Genomic DNA, 20828 nt, shown 5'->3' with positions numbered 1-20828 from the left:
TTGTGTTAGCCTAATGTTTTGTCAAAGCTATTTTTGTTTTTATTTATTTATTCAGCAAATGCATTTCTGGACCAATCTGACCTGATGGTATTCCATTAAGAAACTGATTACTTAAAACAATACTTCAGAAATGAATTATTAGTTATATACATGTCTGTTCATGCAATCATTCTGCATACAAAACTTCCATTGACTTCAGTGGGAGTATCACAGACAGAGTGGATAAGGAATGTATAAATATGAAAAATAAAATTCACAAAGAAATATTGAAGTGATCACATTGACTGGGATCTAGGGATCAATAAATGAGTAATTTTTCTAATAACCAATGTTTTGTTACTGTTTTTCCATATGCTATTGCTGCCTTCCGAGTCAGATGTTATGATTCTTTTATGTGCTGACATTAGATCTGTGTCCCAAATAGGTTTCCTGAGATGATATAAGCAATATCTGTTTGCCTTAAACATACACCTCTCTCTCTCACACACATACACGCACAAACTTTCAGCAATTACATGATAAGTACTGGTTTCAGAGTAGCAGCCGTGTTAGTCTGTATTCACAAAAAGAAAAGGAGTACTTGTGGCACCTTAGAGACTAACCAATTTATTTGAGCATAAGCTTTCGTGAGCTACAGCTCACTTCATCGGATGCACGGAATGCATCCGATGAAGTGAGCTGTAGCTCACGAAAGCTTATGCTCAAATAAATTCGTTAGTCTCTAAGGTGCCACAAGTACTCCTTCTCTTTTTATGATAACTACTGCGTTGCTTGGTGTAATATTGTACTTCTTTACCTAGCAGTGTGTATTTTACTTACGATTTGGGGGGTTGTTGACCATATATTGTAATTTAGTTTGGATTTAGAACTGTAAGAAAGTATTCCTGAATCTGGCCCTCAGTTTCTTTTCATTTCACACTCAAATGAGAGTTTACCCATGCAAGAACTTCAGGATTTCACCACAGTTGTGCACCTGTACTCAAACAAATTATGTCCTATTCAGAACTAGGATAATCTAAAGAAAATCTAGTTCGGATGGATTTACTGTATTGAAGCAGTTAGACTCAAATGCTTCCTGAAATGTCAACATGGGACATGGGGCTGGTGTTACGCAGGAGGCATACACATTAGCACACGCAGAACACGCCTACAGGCCGTGCCTTACCACACCTTCTCCCCCTGCCCAAAGACAGCACATGCAGAAATACTATGGAATAGTCTATTGGAGATTTTAAGGGAGCCATAGCTATTCCCTTTGGCTGCAGCTCTTTGGTGCAGCCCTTTGGTGTATTCATAGGTGCAAACATCGGCTACAATTTGGCCCCTGGAGAATAGAAAAGCATTAGAAGACATACTGTAGAGAACAATGCTACAGTGCCAGGCAGGTGGCCTAGATGACCTGAAAAAAAATCAGTTTTACAGAACAAATTTGAGTAGTGAAAAATATCAGCAAAATACAAAATATTTCAATTTGGAAATGTACCTGTGATGCTTTATGGGAGTTATAATTTAGGTGCTTCATGCTCCCATTCTCCTCCATAAGCCCTGGTTGAACTGCATTTCCCATAAAGCACCATGCTCTTCCCCCTTGGAGAGGTCATGCTTCAGGGGAGTCCCTGGTAATGGTGCATCATAGGAGACACAGTCCAGTTGCGTGGTGTGGCCCTTCAGGGACAGTGGGGACATGAGGTGCCTCAACTACAACTCCCCTGAGACACTGCAGCAGCATTTCCAAATCAAAACATTTTGTTTTTTTGACCTAAATATTTCAGTTTGGGGCTGAAAGCGTTCAGTTTTCAGGTAATCATTTTTTCAACAAAAGGCAAAATTTTGTGCAGAAAGCAAATACTTTTCCCAAAATAAAACTGGTTAGTCAATTTTCCCATGAAAAACAGTTTTGACAGAAAATTTTCAACTAGCCCTACTGATAAATCCATTTCTAATTTCTATCAGTCTATGATTACATTTGTAATCATCATTGTTGAACGACCCTAGACTCATCTGCCACTCTGCGGGCTTTGTGCAAGGGTCTTACACAGTCACAACTCCTTCCCTGCTTCCCCTCTCCCCCCGCAGCTCCAAGGCAGGAAGTCATTAATAGATTCACAGATTCCATGACAAGAAGGGACTACTATGATCATCTTGTCTGACCTCCTGTATAACACAGGCCATAGAACTTCCTCAAAATAATTCCTACATCACATCATTTACAAAAATATCCAATCTTGATTTAAAAATGGTCAGTGATGGATAACGCACCACTACCCTTGGTAAATTGTTCCAATGGTTAATTACTCTCACTGTTATTCCCATTCCGAATATGTCTAGCTTCAGCTTCCAGCCATTGGATTGTGTTAGACCTTTCTCTGCTAGACTGATGAGCCCATTATTAAATATTTGTTCCCCATATAGATATAGATACTTATAGACTTGCATATAGATACTTGCAGACTGTAATCAGACTGTAAACCCTGAACCTTCTCTCTGTTAATTTACAACTGGCAAATACCAGTAGCAGATTCCTTCCATGGCAGCTGGCACAGGGCAGAGTCAAGACCCTTGCCATGCGTAGGCCTCTCTCCACCCACCTAAAGCTAGTAGCAATGGCCCTATACGCTTTCATTTCCCCCCTTATGCAGACCAATGATGCAAGAAGACAGCACAGAGGACTAAGAGACGCCTTAGGCAATTTTACTTCCATGCGTGGCTGTGTGGAGCAACTCACAATCTTTCCCCAAATTAGCAAATTAAGCAGAAACTAATGCATGTCAAAGATCAAACAGGCAAAGAATAATGTGTCACCACAATTACTATTAACAGGGATTAGTTCAGTTGCTGCTTTCCAAATACCATTTGACATCCATGGAGTTACAGCTAAACCCACAGAAACTAGCTTCTGCATTCCACAGTCAGGTTATAAACAGGACTAATTTATTGGCTCAATTAAAGGCATAATGGAAAGATATAGTTTAATGTGAACCTTGTGAATCACCTGTGAAAATAAACTGAAATAAAGTAATTCTGTCTCTTAGTAGCTGGACTGAAACATTTTGTAGCTATTGAAAAGTTATATTTTAATTCTTTTGGACCAAGATAATTTTGTTTTACTCTCTTCGTTTCAGGTGAGAATGGTTTAATTGGGTAGGCATTTCTACCAACTCATTAAGGACTGAATCTTAGTCCTACTGAATGAGTTTCTCCATTGACTTAAATGGAGCTAGACTTGGCCCTTTTTTTCCCTTGACTCATTTTACCTTATGCAGCATTACAAAAATGTATTTTCATTCTTTCAGCATTTGTCTTTAACATGAGTTAATGAATACTGGTTTAAACACACTACTATGAGATTTATTTCAGAATCCTAGGAATGTGAGTGCCATCTATCTATTACAAAGGGCTTCTTTGGGGACTTTCTGATAGCATTTCAGACAAGCATGCGTACATGATCTAACCTTGCAATAGAGATAACCCTCCGTAAAGAGATTCTTTTAATGGAAGTACACAATTGAATATAAATATATAGTTCACATCTGTCACAGAGCAACATCTGAATAAAATTACCTCCATTTCTGCCACTGTAACACCTGCACCCTTTCTTTAGAAACAGCAGGAATCCTTTATTCATTGTAACAGCCCATTAGGATTTTGGTATGAGGTTGTTGTTTTTTATTGTAACTAGCAGAACAGTTTAGTATAGTCTTCAGATTTATAATGCTTAAAAAACTGTAGGTATTTTACATAAAAGGTCAAATGTAAGTGCCTACCTACTAGGCTGGAGGAATATGGTCAGGGAATCTGAGGGCTGAGCTAGTCCAATTGGGATGCAAAGAGTGGACACTTTTAACCCTCGGGACTTTGTATGTTGTTGTCACAAAAATACATGAGCTGCGTGATTTACACTAAAATAGATCCTGTTTGCTCTTCTGGTTGAAAAGCTGGACAGAAACTAGGACTACAGATAAAGAGAAAGTTGAAAGTTATGATGTTGAAAGCAACCTCATTTATCATGTGATGTAATAATGGAAAGACTAAGTTCAAGTTGGGGGAAGGGTTGGAGTTTGCTCCAGATTGAGCTATAAACGTTTGCTCCAGACTGAAACGTGGCACACAAAGTCTCAGTGCAGAAGGATCTCTTCTCTATCTTTTTTTAAATGACTGAATTTGAAAACAGACATTTAATTCTCAGCAAGTTATACAAAAAAACCTCCATCAGAAGTCAGTTTCCTTCCTCTCTCCTATTACTCAAAAATCATTTCAGTTTTGTTTGTTTGTTTGTTTGACTAAATTTGAAATTGTTTGTCCTTAGTGCACAACCTGTACTAATATTTAGTGCATAACCTAAACTAATCTTTCAAAATTGTGGAACAAAACAGTATCAACAGAGTGGGCATATTTTGTTTTTCTTAAGGAGAAACAGATAATGTGTACGAACAAGAATTTTAAAATTAAGATTTCATAGTATTTTTCTCCGTGTCTACTTTGGGCCTAATCCTGCCTTTGCAGACATTTATGCGTAATGTCTCTAAAAGAAAACTTTGGACTTGATAGGGAAGTGCTCTACATTGGAGAACTGAACTGTTACAATTTGCACTGGTGGAACAGCAGTGGTGTATTAAGCGTACGCTAGCCCTGTAGTTTCATGTGTACATGCGACTCCACACCGGACTCCTTCCAACCACTACAGTAGAACTGCATGGGGATTACTTATCCCACAGTTCCCGGTATGGCTACTTGCAGCAGGTGCTTTACAGAATCATAGCTGGCAACAATATTAGGCCCTGACTTTGTAATGAGAGGCCTGTACTCTCATTAGGCTCTGCATTCAGATGCAAAACCATGAAATGGGGCTCTGCAAGGACACACGTCTGTTCTTAGAGTTCTTATTGCAGTATCGGGACCTAAATTCACACAATATAATAAATCTTCTCATATAATTATATTCTATGTAAGATAATTAGAATGGGTAAAAAAAAACAATTTTTCATGAAGATTCATGAAAATTATGTATAAAATATTTAAAAAATCAAAAATAAAAATAAATCATCTCTAATAGTTAATATTTACCACTAGTTAAGTCTATTATAACAGTTGTCACATAATTCAATATAGCAGGTAAAATACAAATAGTTTAACAAATTATTGGATACAATTTCCTTCCTAATTGTTTGTAATTGGCTGCCAGTCCCATTGGTTTAATCCAATATTGCTTACAGTTGTGTCTGCTCTGGATGAAGATACGTGCATGGAGCCCCAAGAACTCTGCCTTTGCAACCCACTGGTGTGTGTGTGTATTACAGATCCCACCCACTGCATGCCTGATCCTCAGAGGATACAAATCTGCTCCAGCTTCACCTGGAGAGCCTTGGACTTTTAGTTCAAGCCATAGCAGCTCATGCTTTTGGCTCTGGAGATCCCTGGTTCAATCCCCAGTTTGTCAGACACAAAGGTGGCTGTCACACCTTCATATTGTCTCTGCAGAGGCTGCCTAGGTCATTCCTCTTCCTCAGATCAAATGTAGTCGTGGTACTCAGGAACATATTACAGTGAGCAATGACACATGTGGTTGTCAGTGCTTGAGAAAGAGAGCAAATTGTTCTTTATTTCGGGGGATGGTTTGTTAAATGTTTTTCCTGTGAAGTTTCTTGTTTTTCAAAATATACAAAATACTTCTTTTTGTTTCTTTACGAGGATCCAGAGACAGGCACGGCACTGTAATATAGCAACAGGAGAACCAGCTGAACTGTTGCAGCTGCCACCCTTGTCCTTGTTCTCTAGACTAGCGCTGCAATGGTGCAGACTGACACAGCAGCGGCTGACCCCATGTTTAGCTTTTCTCAGTACAGTACCAACAATGGCTGAACACCTCTGCACATTTGGTAGTAATTCTGTGGGTGTAACTGGCATCATAAGGGTTTTGCAAGACCAAAGTTCTCTAGCACAGACAAGCGTAGACATATAAAGCTCCCTCAGCTCTGCTCAATGTCAGGGAAAATTCAGAGCACTCCAAGCCTCACAGAAATAGCACCTGGCAGGATCGTGCCCACAGTGCGCGTTCACAGCAATTACACCAACATTTTAACAATATTGTCAGTTATAAATGAAAGCGACAATAGCCCACTGGTTTCTGCATTTTGCCCTCCCTTTTTCTGTCTTGTCTGTTAAGGTCTTCAGGTGAGGGACTGTGTTTGACTATTGCCTAGCATAACAGGGCTATGAACAAAGCTGATACTAAATGTAATACATGTTACTAATTATTAATAATTATTAACAGTGTTAATAATATATACATTAAACAGATCCAAGTATAAGAACTGTGACCATTCCAAAGGACAAACTAATTTTCTAGTGTCTCAATAATCTACTAATAAGGGGTCTAATTATTAATTAAGAGTGAAATTCACTCCTGTGCAGAGTGCCAACACGAGGCCAATGCACCATATAAATCCTTCTTAAATCCTATTAAGGGTTTAAGGGCTTAGTGGGACGTAAGTGATGCACAGACCTCTCCATTTCACTTTAAGTGCTTAAGAAACAAAATGCACCACAATTACTGAGCCATGTGACTAATACAGTTCTATGGAATGCTGGCACTTCGCAGAATGCTTCTGCCACATAGAAGTGATGGCGGCCATCAGCAGGAAAGCAGTATATCATATTCTTTCACTGACAATGTAACAGCAACAACTTACCAGTGGCCCATCCCATGCACTTCAAGTAAACATAGTCTAACGTTAATCCTACACATGATCATGACACATTGCCAAAGCTGAGTGACAACGGCACAACAAAAGACAGCATAACCAAAGAACTGAAGTTGATGGCAGAGACAATCAACAGCTCAACAGGGCAGTGTGCTACGTGCTACACACATGTGACATAGGATAGCCATAGACATCTAGGGTGTAGTGTGATGGAGAAGGCTTAAAGCCAAGCCCCTTTCAACTACCTGAGAAGTGTGGGAATCTACTTACTAATTACAGTGGGTTATTGCTTTTATAAGTATGTAAACATAGCTATAGTTCACACCAACATGCGCATCTGTATATACATGCAAGTGCACTCACACAAATGCAGTGATTAGACAATCACAGAATGTGTTTTTATTTGAGAATTTAGATGTGATCTGGGAAAGGCAGTATCTGACCTTCAAATCAAAACTAAATATTTAAGCAGTATTGTTTTTCTAACTGTTTTTACTGAAATATGTATCTTAGAAATGAAATCAGTTTCAATATCAGCCAGAAATATTTAATAAGCTGCGAGATAGGAAAATATAGTATTAAAATAGTAAAAAGTTTTGATTCTTTACAGTTAATTTTTTTTTAAATCTAATTGGGACCAACTGGCCTCATTGCTTCTTATAAACTTTGCAATATATATTGTGAAAAAGAAATAAAAATGAACAGATGTTTCTCCTTAAAGAAGTCAGACAAAGATTTTTCTTACACAATAAATCAGCTGCTAGTGGATTTCCAGGACACTGCTCCAGGCAAACTGTTTAGATATGGCTTTAAAACCTGATTTACCTCTGTATGTATCCAAAACTGGTAAAGGAGATTAAACTGGAGATGAACAGCATATACTGATGGAGGAATAAAAAGAGCCATGGGCAAGTAGAAAACCTGAAATATGAGAGAGAAAATATACATGTGTTTATGATTCAAAATTTTTCATATATTGTAAATACTTTCAATTATATATCATCTGAGATCTCAAAGGACTTTATAAACATTAATTGAACCTTACAGCACCTCTTGTGAGATACATATTATAGAAAAATAATAGATAGTAATAATTACTATTATATTACTACTAGCAGTAGTAAAGGGAGACACAAAAAGTTTACATAAATGACTTGTCAAAGGTCACACAACAAGCAAGTGGCAGTAAGAGAATCCAGGAATTCTGACTCCAAAATTCTTATTCTGATCACTAGAAATACTCCTATAAGCATATATTTGACAATAACTACTATATTTTCCTGACTCTAACGATGATAAAAATGTGCTATAATTAAAACAGCTGTCATGTTTTTAGTATTTGCTGATCTTAAATATCCCACGCTCTTTGTCATACTGCCATGAACTTAACTTGCCTACCTAGGAAAGATACTACTGTCATACAAGGAGAATAATCTCATGTTAGTTTTCACAATTAGGTATTCAAATGGCTCTTTAAATAATGTCATCAGTGAGAACTCTGGGACCCTCACATCCAAAAAAAGTTCAGTCTTCCTTCCTTGCAAATAGGGTTTACCTCACTGGTTTTTTCACTTGACATAGTATGAAACAACAACCACATGGAGTAAGGGCTAGGGAGAGAAGTTTTTCTAGACAAAATAAAATCCAGGAGATGTATCTCAGAAAAAATGGGGGAATGGATAAGTGCATAGGTGAGAGACTTTTGGTGGCAAAACAGAAAGGCTCTCTATGCATAGATTCCAAAGTCAAAAGGGACCATTGTGATCATCTAGTTTAACATGAATAACTCAGGCCATAGAACTTCCCTGAAATAAGTCCCAGAGCATATCTGTGACCTAAGAATCTCTTAATGCTAACTGGCAGGGGGTGCAGAGGAGTTACAGGTATTTCCTGAGTCGGATATGCACATCCTAATTCATCAAAGAATGTCATGTGAGGTCTCATATAAAAGCCAGTGTCACACTCATCATCAAAATCATTGTGAAACACATGTATGAATGTTGTGTAAGGAATTATGTGTATATACTGAAAATATGCTCTTAAAGTCTCTGTCAAGGTAGTAGTCATCAGTAAAGGTGAAAAACAGGTTTTCTGTCAGGAAAGAGATGTTTAGCCATTTAAGTGTTTACATATTGATTGAGTATCGTCTCATTCACAGTGGGTCTCCTATCACTAGTCTGAAATTAATGCAAATAAAGGGTTAGAAGACTTCAGAAAGAAATGAACAGAAAGAGAAAAGCAGAGGGAGGGAGTGAGGGAGAACCCTATCTGGAGGTGTACATCACAGGCTTGTTTGAGTATATTTAGGGGGACAGAGGAGTCACCCTAGCACCTTCCACTGAGGAAGTAAAAGGCCAGTGAATTTGCTTCATGAAAAAGGGCCTCAACCAGGCTTGGTTGAAAATGCTGGAGAACTTTGGGTGAAATAAGTTTCTTTAGACAAGACAGTAAATTGTTAGTTAAGTTTAGTCTCTAGAAAGCGTGTTGTGAATTTGTTTTGTATTTCTTTGGAAATAAACTTATTCTTGTTTTATATATGAATATATCTAGGTGCTGTGGTGTGAAATAAAGTGATGGCCCTGAGCTGAATCTTGCAAGCTGGTGCGTACTGTGCCTTTGGAACAGCAGGTGCCTGGTAATTTTGAGAGTGTTCAGTGGAAGGGCTGGACATTACAGGGAATGCTCCAAGTATTCAGGACTTGGTTTGTGTCTATCGCTACCTGTATAGAGAGAATGAAGCTAGTGGAGGCATAGAATGTAGTGCCTGGGATTCCAAAGACCGGGAGATTCAGGGAGCTGACCCACAGCAGGCACAGACAAGATGGCTTCACACTAAGTGCAGGTGGGCAAGATCCAAACTTCATTTTAAAGGTTAAAATGCTAGTGACAGAGAATCCAACACAACTTTTTGTAAATTGTCCCAATGGTAAATCACCCTCACTGTTAAAAATCTGAACAGTGCAATATTTAGGAGAACTGGCAAAGTCCATTGTCAGACTCCTGTAAGCCATTTTACAAAACTCATGGATGGAGCACTACAAGAAGCAGCTGATAGAGGTAGTAAGAATCCTGAACTCAGACTGTCTTGGTACTGTCAAGTTAAAGAAGGCATTTATATAGCGTTCAATGTCTTCGGAGGTAATTTCCAACAGGAAATAAATAGACTAAAAGGTGTCTGTTTTGCACATAGCTGACACAATAAGGTCCTTCTAAAAACACAGACTTTCTTCAACTACAGCAATAAATACAAAGGCCACATCTGATGGTTTTCCATTGCTTTGTTTCATTGCTCCTCCAAGCAACAGAAATGTTTCTACTTTGTTAGTTACTATGTGCGCTCATGTAAGCAGCCTCATGTTATGCTCCTGCATAATTAAACCATAGAATGGTTAGAACATCAGGAAAAAAGACAATCTGCAATTTTATTATAATCACTCTGATCCTCAAAGGCTGAGATTTTGGCACAAATGTTTTATTAAATGAAAACAAAATGAAAATATTTAATTGTAAAACAGAGCAGAATTAAAATCCATAGTTCCACTGTTTGGGTCTTTCTGAATACATAACCTTGTGTTTGCAAAACACCATGCACTTTTTCCCAAGTGACTTTCTCTCTTTTGTTGATTTCTTTGAACTGTTTACTTCATGCACTTTTAAGAACCCATTTCCTTATAAAGAAATAAAAGTGGGCTAGAGGTGGCATTTTTACAGGGGAGTTGGATTCTTTGGGACATGTTCTATTATATTTCACACTCCATGCAAGAGGTTACACAAGGTATAAATCAGCACAGAATTATTGCCTTTTATACATGGAACTTCTCAAAGGACACCTTATGCAAAGGTCACAGGAGAAGCAGCATGCAGGCAAGATTTAGGTGAGCCCAGTGCAATGACACTGGTGCAATCAACTGTATTATTCTCATGACATGTTTAATTATCTCCTTTTGCCTGAAGATAGCATGGGTAATTTAGTGGTATTTATAGATGATGTGGAGAGGAATTAAGGATCATCTTCATATTTATGAGTCTACTCTGAACTCCCTCTATGACAAACATATGGATTTCTGTTGTAGGTAGTGAGCTAGGAAAAATCTTTATAAATCTATAGGTCAATTTAAGATTGACAACACAGCACGTTTCGTATGCTTCTTTGCAATTTAAGCTGTATCCAGTAAAGAATGTTTTTGTAAGGGTCACCTGCAGAAGTGTCTGATGTGGGGAGGGGTGAAAACTCCTCCCACACAGAAGAAACAGAGGATTTTGTTCCTAAAATCTGTGCTTCTGCTATAGGCCCTAGACCATTTTTCCAGGTCTTCTTCTCAGGGCAAGCCTCAAGACCATCCTCTCAGCCTAAGAAGAGATCTGCTTCTCTACTTCGAACCCACTAGACTAACACAAATGTTTCCTACACACATGACAAAGTTATAGGCATTTGATTCAAAGTTCAAGAATATGTTTCACACCACTGCTTGCACTTAAAGTATGTCTTTCTCTTCTCTTTCCCTTCATATCTTTTCAATCAGCCTGCACACAACCCACACAATACACTCAACCCAGATTAATATACAGATTTATCTTATAATGTTTAACTTAAAACACATACAGAGCTGGCAGCAGAACAGTCCCACAATCCCACATTATCCACCACAACATTCTCACATGCCTCGTCATATGCTTCAACAAAATGAGATGTCAAACTGCCTTCAACTGCATATGCTCAGAGACATCAGATATCACTTAGAGATTGACAATAACCCTTCACTCGATTATGTTTAAAGGCAAACAAACACACACACACACAATTCTTCCTTATGTAGGCAGCTCAGAAAATGGTAGTTCTTTAAGAATTAGCATGGGGTTCCTGGAGCACGGGTATTTACAAAACATGTGTTCAAGTGATGGCCATGCTTCAGAAAGAGATAATTTTCACCCTTGCTTTTACATAATCTAGACCAGTGGTCTCCAAAGTGGGGTGCGCGCACCGCAGGGGTTGCGCAAGCCCGTTCCTGGGGCGAGCGGCAGGAGGAGTGCCGCCAAAGGAGTGCTGCCGGCACGGTGGCAGCCGCTCTCCCGGGCCTTTGATTCGCCGGCAGCTCGGCTCTCCCCGCTCCGTCTTCGGTGGCACGCCGGCGGCAGCTCTTCTTCTTCGGTTTTTTTTTGCTTCCCTAGAGCTGGCCCTGGGGGTGCGTGATCCAAAAAATTTGGAGACCACAGATCTAGACAATTCCACCGACAAGACAAACATTAAATCTCTATTTGCTTTTCTCAGATGTGAAAGAGCAATGCACACCATGATGTTAACTAGTTCTAGTCTATGTAGCTTTCTATATCACGTGCATCACTGTGATATCCGACTGCCTGCCAGTAGTGCATTAAGCAACTTGACAATGCATTTGTCACTTATTGTTTGTCCTCCCATCCTCTCCCCAGAGGGAGAGGCCTGCATAGTAGCGGAGTGCTTGTTTTGGTAGGGTGTAGGGTTTTTTGGTTTTTTTTAAAATATAAATATACCTGTTGCTATGTGTTTACGTAAAAGAAGGCAAGCTAGGATCATTACTTCTTAGCTTGATTTCCCATGGCTCCAGGCTAATATACCTTGTAATTTGGTTTGAAAGCTGGTGCCAGCATCAACCTTGGGACTGTCTACAGCATCCCATCCAGTCGTTTCACAGGCAGTTCTCCCACTGGTCCCAGTTAAGAACATAAGAACATAACAACAGCCATATGGGTCAGACCAAAGGTCCATCTAGCCCAGTATCATGTCTTCCGACAGTGGCCAATGCCAGGTGCCCCAGAGGGAATGAACAGAAAAGGTAATCATCAAGGGATCCATCCCCTTTCGCCCATTCCCAGCTTCTGGCAAAGAGGGGCTATGGACACCATCCCTGCCCATCCTGGCTAATAGCCATTGACGGACCTATCCTCCATGAATTTATCTAGTTCTTTTTTGAACCCTTTTATAGTCTTGGCCTTCACAACATCTTCTGGCAAAGAGTTCCACAGGCTGACCGAGTACTGTGTGAAGAAATACTTCCTTTTGTTTGTTTTAAATCTGCTGCCTATTAATTGCATTTGGTGGTCCCCAGTTTTTGCGTTATGAGAAGGATAACACTTCCTTATTTACTTTCTCCACACAAGTCAGGGTTTTATAGACCTCTATTATATCCCCCCTTAGTTGTCTCTTTTCCATGCTGAAAAGTCCCAGTCTTATTAATCTCTCCTTGTACGGCAGCCGTTCCTTACCCCCAATCATTTTTTTGCCCTTTTCTGCACCTTTTTCAACTTCAATATATATATTTTTGGATGGGGCGACCACATCTGCACGCAGTATTCAAGATGTGGGCGTACCATGGATTTATATAGAGGCAATGTGATATTTTCTGTCTTATTATCTATCCCTTTCTTAATGATTCCCAACATTCTGTTTGTTTTTTTGACTGCCGCTGCACATTGAGTGGATGTTTTAAGAGAACTATCCACAATGACTCCAAGATCTCTTTCTTGAGTGGTAACAGATAATTTAGGCCCCATCATTTTATATGTATAGCTGGGATTATGTTTTCCACTGTGCACTACTTTGCATTCATCAACATTGAATTTCATCTGACATTTTGTTGCCCACTCACCCAGTTCTGAGAGATCGTTTTGTAGCTCTTTGCAGTCTCCCTGGGACTTAACTATCTTGAGTAGTTTTGTATCGTCTGCAAATTTTGCGACTGTTTTCCTCTTTTCCCAGACCATTTATGAATATGTTGAATAGTACTAGTCCCAGTACAGACCCTTGGGGGACACCACTATTTACCTCTCTCCATTCTGAAAGCTGATCATTTATCCTACCCTTTGTTTCCTATCTTTTAACCAGTTACTGATTCCAGAGAGGACCTTGTCTCTTACCCCATAACAGCTTACTTTGCTTAAGGGCCTTTGGTGAGGGACCTTGTCAAAGGCTTTCTGAAAATCTAAATACACTATACCCACTGGATCCCGCTTGTCCACATGCTTGTTGACCCCCTCAAAGAATTCTAATAGATTGGTGAGGCATGATTTCCCTTTACAAAAACCATGTTGACTATTGCCCAATAAGTTATGTTCATCTATGTGTCTGACAATTTTGTTCTTTACTATAGTTTCAACCAGTTTGCCCAGCACTGAAGTCAGGCTTACCAGGCTGTAATTGCCAGGGTCACCTCTGGAGCCCTTTTTAAAAATTGGTGTCACATTAGCTATCCTCCAGTCATTTGGTTCAGAAGCTGATTTAAATGATAGGTTACGGACTACAATTAGTAGTCCTGCAATTTCACATTTGAGTTCCTTCAGAACTCTTGGGTGAATACCATCTTGTCCTGGTGACATTATTGTTTAGTTTATCAATTTGTTCCCAAACCCCCTCTAATGACACCTCAATCTGGGACAGTTCCTCAGATTTGTCACCTAAAAAGAATGGCTCAGGTTTGGGAATATCCTCACATCCTCAACCATGAAGACCGATGCAAAGAATTCATTTAGTTTCTCTACAATGGCCTTATTGTTCTTGAGTGCTCCTTTAGCATTTGGATCATCCAGTGGCCACACTGGTTGTTTAGCAGGCTTCCTGCTACTGATATACTTAAAACAATTTTTGCTATTACTTTTTGAGTCTTTGGCTAGCTGTACTTCAAATTCTCTTTTCGCCTTCCTAATTGTATTTTTACACTTAATTTGCCAGAGTTTATGCTCCTTTCTATTTTCCTCAGCAGGATTTAACTTCCATTTTTTAAAGGATGTATTTTTGCCTCTCACTGCTTCTTTTACTTTGTTGTTTAGCCATGGTGGCTTTGTTTTGGTTCTCTTACTATGTCTTTTTAATTTGGGGTGTACATTTAAGTTGAGTCTCTATTATGGTGTCTTTAAAAAGTTTCCATGCAGCTTGCAGGGGTTTGACTTTTGGTGCTGTAGCTTTTAATTTCTATTTAACTAACCTCCTCATTTTTGTGTAGTTTCCCTTTCTGAAATTAAATGCTACAGTGTTGGGCTGCTGTGGTGTTTTCCCTGCCACAGCGATGTTAAATTGAATTATATTATGGTCACTATTACCAAGTGCTCCAGCCATATTCACCTCTTGGACCTGATCCTGTGCTCCACTTAGAACTAAATCAAGAATTGCCTGTCCTCTTGTGGGTTCCAAGACCAGCTGCCCCAAGAAGGAATCATTTAAGGTGTCAAGAAACTTTCTCTCTGCATCCTGTTCTGAGGTGATATGAACCCAGTCAATATGGGGATAGTTGAAATCCCCCATTATTACTGAGTTTTTTATTTTAATAGCCTCTCTAAACTCCCTGAGCATTTTACAGTCACTATCACCGTCCTGGTCAGGTGGTTGGTAATATATCCCTACTGCTATATTCTTATTATTCGAGCATGGAATTACTATCCATAGAGATTCTATGGTACAGTTTGGTTCATTTAAGATTTTTACTTTATTTGATTCTATGCTTTCTTTCACATATAATGCCACTCCCCCACCAGCACAACCTGTTCTGTCCTTCTGATATATTTTGTACCCTGGTATTACTGTGTACCATTGATTATCCTCATCCCACCAAGTTTCTGTTATGCCTATTATATTATTTAAAACAAGGCACCCATCTTATTATTTAGACTTCTAGCACTGGTATATAAGCACTTTAAAAACTTCTCACTTTTTAGAGGTCTCCCATTACATGATGTAATTGAATAAGACTTTTTTCATTTGACTGTTTCTCATCAGATCCTACCAGTATTTTATCTTCCATGCTCTCCTCCTTATTAGGACATAGAGAATCTCCATTAGTAGATCCTCCCCAAGGGATGTCTCTGTCCGAACCACGTGTTCCTCCATACCTGTCGGCTTTCCCCATGCCTTCATTTACCCTAGCATAGATCCAGAGTAAGTCTATTATCTTCACTGCTGTTACTCCGTGTCTATGCTGGCATTACGAAGAAGAATTGTTCCATTGTGTTTAGAAAGTTATGAATGTGTGAAAGCCTGGGACTATAATTCTCCTCCTCAAAGTTGACTTTATTTCTCCTTTTCACACATCTCAATGAGAGTGTGAGCATACCTATTTTTGATTCACATAATTCTCAGGATGCCTCAAATTACCTTTCTGCGCTGTGCTTTTCGGTGTCTAACATTTTCTTGACTTATATTTTGTTTTCCTTCAGACAAAATTAAATAGCTGTGATTTTAAATAGCGGTGATTTTTAATAAAGTTCAATTTTATTATTGCATTTTGCATAACTTACCCAAGAAACGTATCTCTGCAGTGCAGATTGTCTCAGTGCTGTGGATAAGTTATAAGCTTCAGAACTATGATGTACTTGGTGTGCTGCCCACAATATATTAACCTCTGCAAAACACACAATTTCTAATGAGGCATGAAAGAAAGAACAAAGAACATTCATCTCTCATGACTTTTTTTTAACCTATAAGCAAGTGATTCCAAAATTTACACTTTGCTATTTTATCATAATATGGCAGGTAATAAAAACTCACCTTCAGAGCTGAATTTAGAGGTGATGAAGAGAATGGTGTAGGTTAAACATTGGTAAGTGGACACAAGTGGTTGTAATCTACTGGCTGAGGGAGCAGAAGAATCGGGAAACAAAAGAAAGTAGAAGGCTTTAAGAGAATGTGAGATGAAGGGTCAGGGGATGGCAGCCTTGGTTAAATTATACTTCCACCAGGAATTTTCCCACTGACTTCAAAGGGACAGAATTTGGTGTGCATTCATTTGTTTTGCATTTGTGTGCTCATGTACCATACTTCAGGTTGCCTTCAGACTTGGATACTGAAAATGTTTTAGTGCTTGATGAGTAAAGAAACAATTTAAATAGTAGCTGTTAAAAGGCTTTCTGGGACATTTCAGTCTTCAAGCCCACCTGGAAACTCACACCACAAGGACATGACCATTGTCTGCCTATTAACAAGAAATGGAAAAACAAAGCATTCAGCTATTACTGTCTGGAAACTTTGGATTCAGTCAAAAGATAGTGACTGGGGCAATTTAATGGTGAGGTTTGGGCGAGGCTAGCGTAGGTCACATGCCCAAAGGCATGACACTTTTGATTTGCTGCATGTTTCGGAGCAATCTAGAGAAACACTAACTGTTTACAGAATAGCAATGGGCCATCTTGATCATCACTACAAAAGTTTTTGTTCTCCTGCTGATAATAGCTCATCTTAATTAATTAGCCTCTTACTCCACCTTTTCATATTCCCTGTAGATATATATATCTTCTTACTATATGATCCATTCTATGCATCCGATGAAGTGGGCTGTAGCCCAAAAGCTTATGCACAAATAAATTTGTTAGTCTCTAAGGTGCCACAAGTACTCCTGTTCTTTTTACTAACTGTTTACCAAGGCATTTTTTTCCTTAAGTACCACTCTAGGCGACCTTGTTGCGATGAAACTTTGAAAATCTAAAGATGTTTGGGCAGTCTTAAGTGGGAGGTTATCAAGCAGAAAGGAAAGCCAAAATCTTTCATGGCCACCAGATGTATAGCAAGAGGCTGTGAGGAAGGTCTTAATTACACTATAATGAGAAGGCAGGTGGTTAATGCAGCCCCATAATGTGCCTTTTTAGCTTGCAACTAAATTAAAGGTCACATATGTTTAAAGGGGTGAAATTTACATAAAGTCTCAGCTGATACAGAATTCGAAAACTGATTGGCTGACAGCCAGTTAAACCTTCCCCACTAATGGCAATGTTTCACTGGAACAATTAGGAAACTGCCTTTGGCAGATATTGGGATCCCATCCACAAGTGTGATTTTACAAATGTGTATTCAAATGCTTTGAAATTATCTAGTGCCAAAACTATGTCAAATGTTTCAGGACTGATGATTAACACATAGTTGTAATGTAAACGGATGCCAAATCAAACACCTTAATGAATCTCAAGGTGTCTTCATCATTTCAAGGGACTAGAGAAATAACAGAGTGCCCTGTATGCTAGAAATTAGAATTTCTGTATCTAATGAACCTTGACAAGTTAGCAATTTATAAGGCAACTTCATCATTTCTGACTGTCCTCCAAGCCTTTGAAAATCCTTATGATAGCTGTCTTGAAACTATAATTTAAACTACCTATCACGAAAAATAGGTAACACTCAATCTGAGAAACCTTTATTCCTTAAATGTCTCTTCTCCTGAAGTAACAAGTATGCAATCTATTTAACATTTGTCATCTTTATCTTTTCTTTTTTGTGGGGGGGGGGGGAAGAGACATCTTAATACACACTGCCTTAATGAGCTCACTAGGAGATGAATTATTCAGGTGAGCTTCAATACTGTGTAATAATTTGTATTTGAAATGCTTCCCAAGACCTCGACAGAAGCTAAATGAGTGAACAAAGAATCTAAAAAGGTGGAGGTTAAAAACCTGTCGTCTTAGTTGTTTTAAAAGCATTTACTTCCTATCACAAACTGTGTGTAACACAAGCCTTCACTCAATGAAGTACAGCTGTACAAACAAGGTACAGTAACTGGATCTTCCTCATTTCCCTCAGTCATTTTTCAGCATTGTGAAAAGTTCAAGGAAGGGAATCTGTGTTGATTTTTACAGTCTACATTCATTCTGGTTAAGGTCAAATGGTTTTCAAAACTAATTACTAAAACGACATTTTATTAACAGAGTTGAACATTTAAAAAGCCTCTTAATCTAATGAGCAGGCTAACTGCACGTTAAAAATCTTCTCAAATGTGAGACAATCGATTTGGAAGATCAGTAAGTTGAAAATACAGTAGAGCAGTATTAGAAAAAAACAAACAATACTGCCGTGAGTAATTCAGTCTAAGAATATTTTCTGATCTTTATGTTGCACTCCATTAAATCTTTAATCCTGCTCTCACTGAAGTTAATCGAAAAAACTCACCTTGAATTCACTGGGAGCAAGAGCTACCGTGACTAGACATCCTGATAATATCGGGATCGTCCCGATATTAGGGACTTTGTCTTATATACGCAAGTATTCCCGCCCATGCCACCCTTGAAAAAAAAGTGTCCCTATTTTTAACACTTTCTATCTAGTCACAATAGCAAAGGGCAGAGTCAATAATCTGAAATGAATTTTATCCTGTTTTAGCTGAATAAACTGACCACCACTAATATTCATGCTATTTTTTATCTGAAGCAGTTTAACATTACTGTCCCCATGTGCACTGCAACAGATCTGGGTTTATAAAATCATCAAAAGATCAAGCTTGGAATTATCAGCATTTTTTTAACAGTATTTTTTTTCAAATGTCACCTTTAACAGCAACTATTAGCTTTTACCTATAAAAGAGTCAAAATCGTCATTTACGCTTTCCCAAACTATTACAGTGAAATTGGAGGAGATGCAAAAATATGACAGAACTAATCATTTCCATGAAATCGCAACATTTATTATGGTTTTGCAATCTGTTTTCATTTTGGGAAATAGTGCCAAACAACTTATGTTGCTCGAGTATAGGCCTGATAAAGGGGAGTTTCGCCTAAGGACTGCAGGATTTGGCCTCAAAATTGAAGAAGAAAAAAAGGAACAAAAATAGTAATATTTTCTGTCTTGTCTGCACTGACAACTGGTAGCCAAGTGGGGGAATGCTTCATTTTAAAGACAAGGCATTATTCTGCAATAATGCTCTGAAACTCCCCTTGCATTTAACTGAAGTTTTTATCCTGCTCTGGACTGCAGAATTGCATCTTCTGTAATACAGCAGGAAAGACCAGTAATGAAAGAATAAATAGCAGCACTTACACTAACAAGAGTTTATAACTGTGACTAAGAAGCCTGAATCTAGGCATCAATCTATTGTTATTATTATACAATATCCAGCTACAAATAATATGCTGTAAAATACAAAATACATCTCAAAGGTAAAATGCAGACCAACCAAGGAAAATAACTTATTGTTCACTAATCAGTAGCATAAGGAACAGAAATTAAAGTGTCTCAGGAACGTTTACGTGGCAATATTTTTAAATTTCCATGAATCAAAGAGAAGACAAATTATTGAGGAAAATATAATTGTAAAACACTGTCTTTCCCCCTTCCTTAGGGTAAAAAGTAGACGTGCACCCAATGCTTATTTTTAAAAGAACAGATAATAAAATAAAAAAGATGGCCAAAATCTGTACCTTTTTCCTCTCCATTCCCATTCTCCAAAAGAACCAAGGAAAGTAGGACTTATGGAATTTGAGGTGCTAGCTATATAAAGCTTCAACAAAACACAGTTTCATTTTTTCTTAGTCATGCATGATTAACAAGTGAGCTAAAAAATTTAATTGAGCAGAACACAATAAAATTAGAAATAGGTATCAGAACAACGGTTATGATTTAAAGTATTATATGCAACAGTTGATGGACAATGTCTCAAAAAAAAAAAAACACCTCATTTTCCTCCTAAAATCTACTTATGAAGGGCCAAATCCAGAGGTCTGCTCAGGAAAACTCCCACTGAATTCAGTGGCTCCAACTCCCATGTAACTTCATGGAGAATTAGTGTGGGAACTAAGTGAAAACTAAATAAAAATTGGAGGTCAGATCACAACATTCCTCTCCCTCCCCAATCCACAGAAGGGTTCTTCACAGTAACGATTTTACTTCTCTTCCTTGGGGGTGGGAGGTGGTTAACCATCTACACGACACTGTAACCCCTTTCTTGGGACCCCACGGAGGGCTGTCTCTGAGGTCAGGATCTACATGGGGCTGATAGTATAGAAGATGCACACTTTGTCTCTCATTGGCCCTACTGAAATTACTTCAGTAAGGTAATACCCTGGCGCTGTCCTACTCTTCAACACCAGGAAACAACTCCACAGAGTCCCACCCTATTAAACGACCCTGCGGTAATGCAAATCCAAAGAAGGCCCTGATAGTTGGCAGGAAGTTAGTTTATGGATTTCTCCACAAGGCCATGTGGATATTAGGTTTGCAGCTACAGCCTGTTCTCAGCAGATAAACGACACTCCTCCAACAGTACAAATCCAAAGGAACAATAAGACAATCACTCAGAACTTCCCTCCATCTTTATCCTCTTCCCTGGGTTTTACTATGAGAAGAGAAGATCTTGCCCCAAGTAAGGGCATGAACCCCAATTAAACCACTGTCATCAACATTGG

At 38.7% G+C, this 20828-nt stretch overlaps 1 protein-coding gene across 2 annotated transcripts in view; it reads right to left on the bottom strand.

The window, feature by feature from the left end:
• Positions 1 to 20828, bottom strand: part of AGMO (alkylglycerol monooxygenase) — a 265665-nt gene that overhangs the window by 148868 nt on the left and 95969 nt on the right. For both annotated transcript variants that reach the window (XM_074943355.1, XM_074943356.1), the window contains exons 4-5: positions 15966 to 16069; positions 7527 to 7622 (exon numbers count right to left, since the gene is read on the bottom strand). In XM_074943355.1, the coding sequence (XP_074799456.1) occupies positions 7527 to 7622; positions 15966 to 16069 (200 nt within the window). The remainder of the gene's footprint in view (positions 1 to 7526; positions 7623 to 15965; positions 16070 to 20828) is intronic.

Source organism: Natator depressus, chromosome 2 (assembly GCF_965152275.1).
Source record: "Natator depressus isolate rNatDep1 chromosome 2, rNatDep2.hap1, whole genome shotgun sequence".
Classification (NCBI taxonomy): domain Eukaryota; kingdom Metazoa; phylum Chordata; order Testudines; family Cheloniidae; genus Natator; species Natator depressus.
Note: the sequence above shows the minus strand (reverse complement) of the source record. Positions and strands in the feature narration are given on the sequence as shown.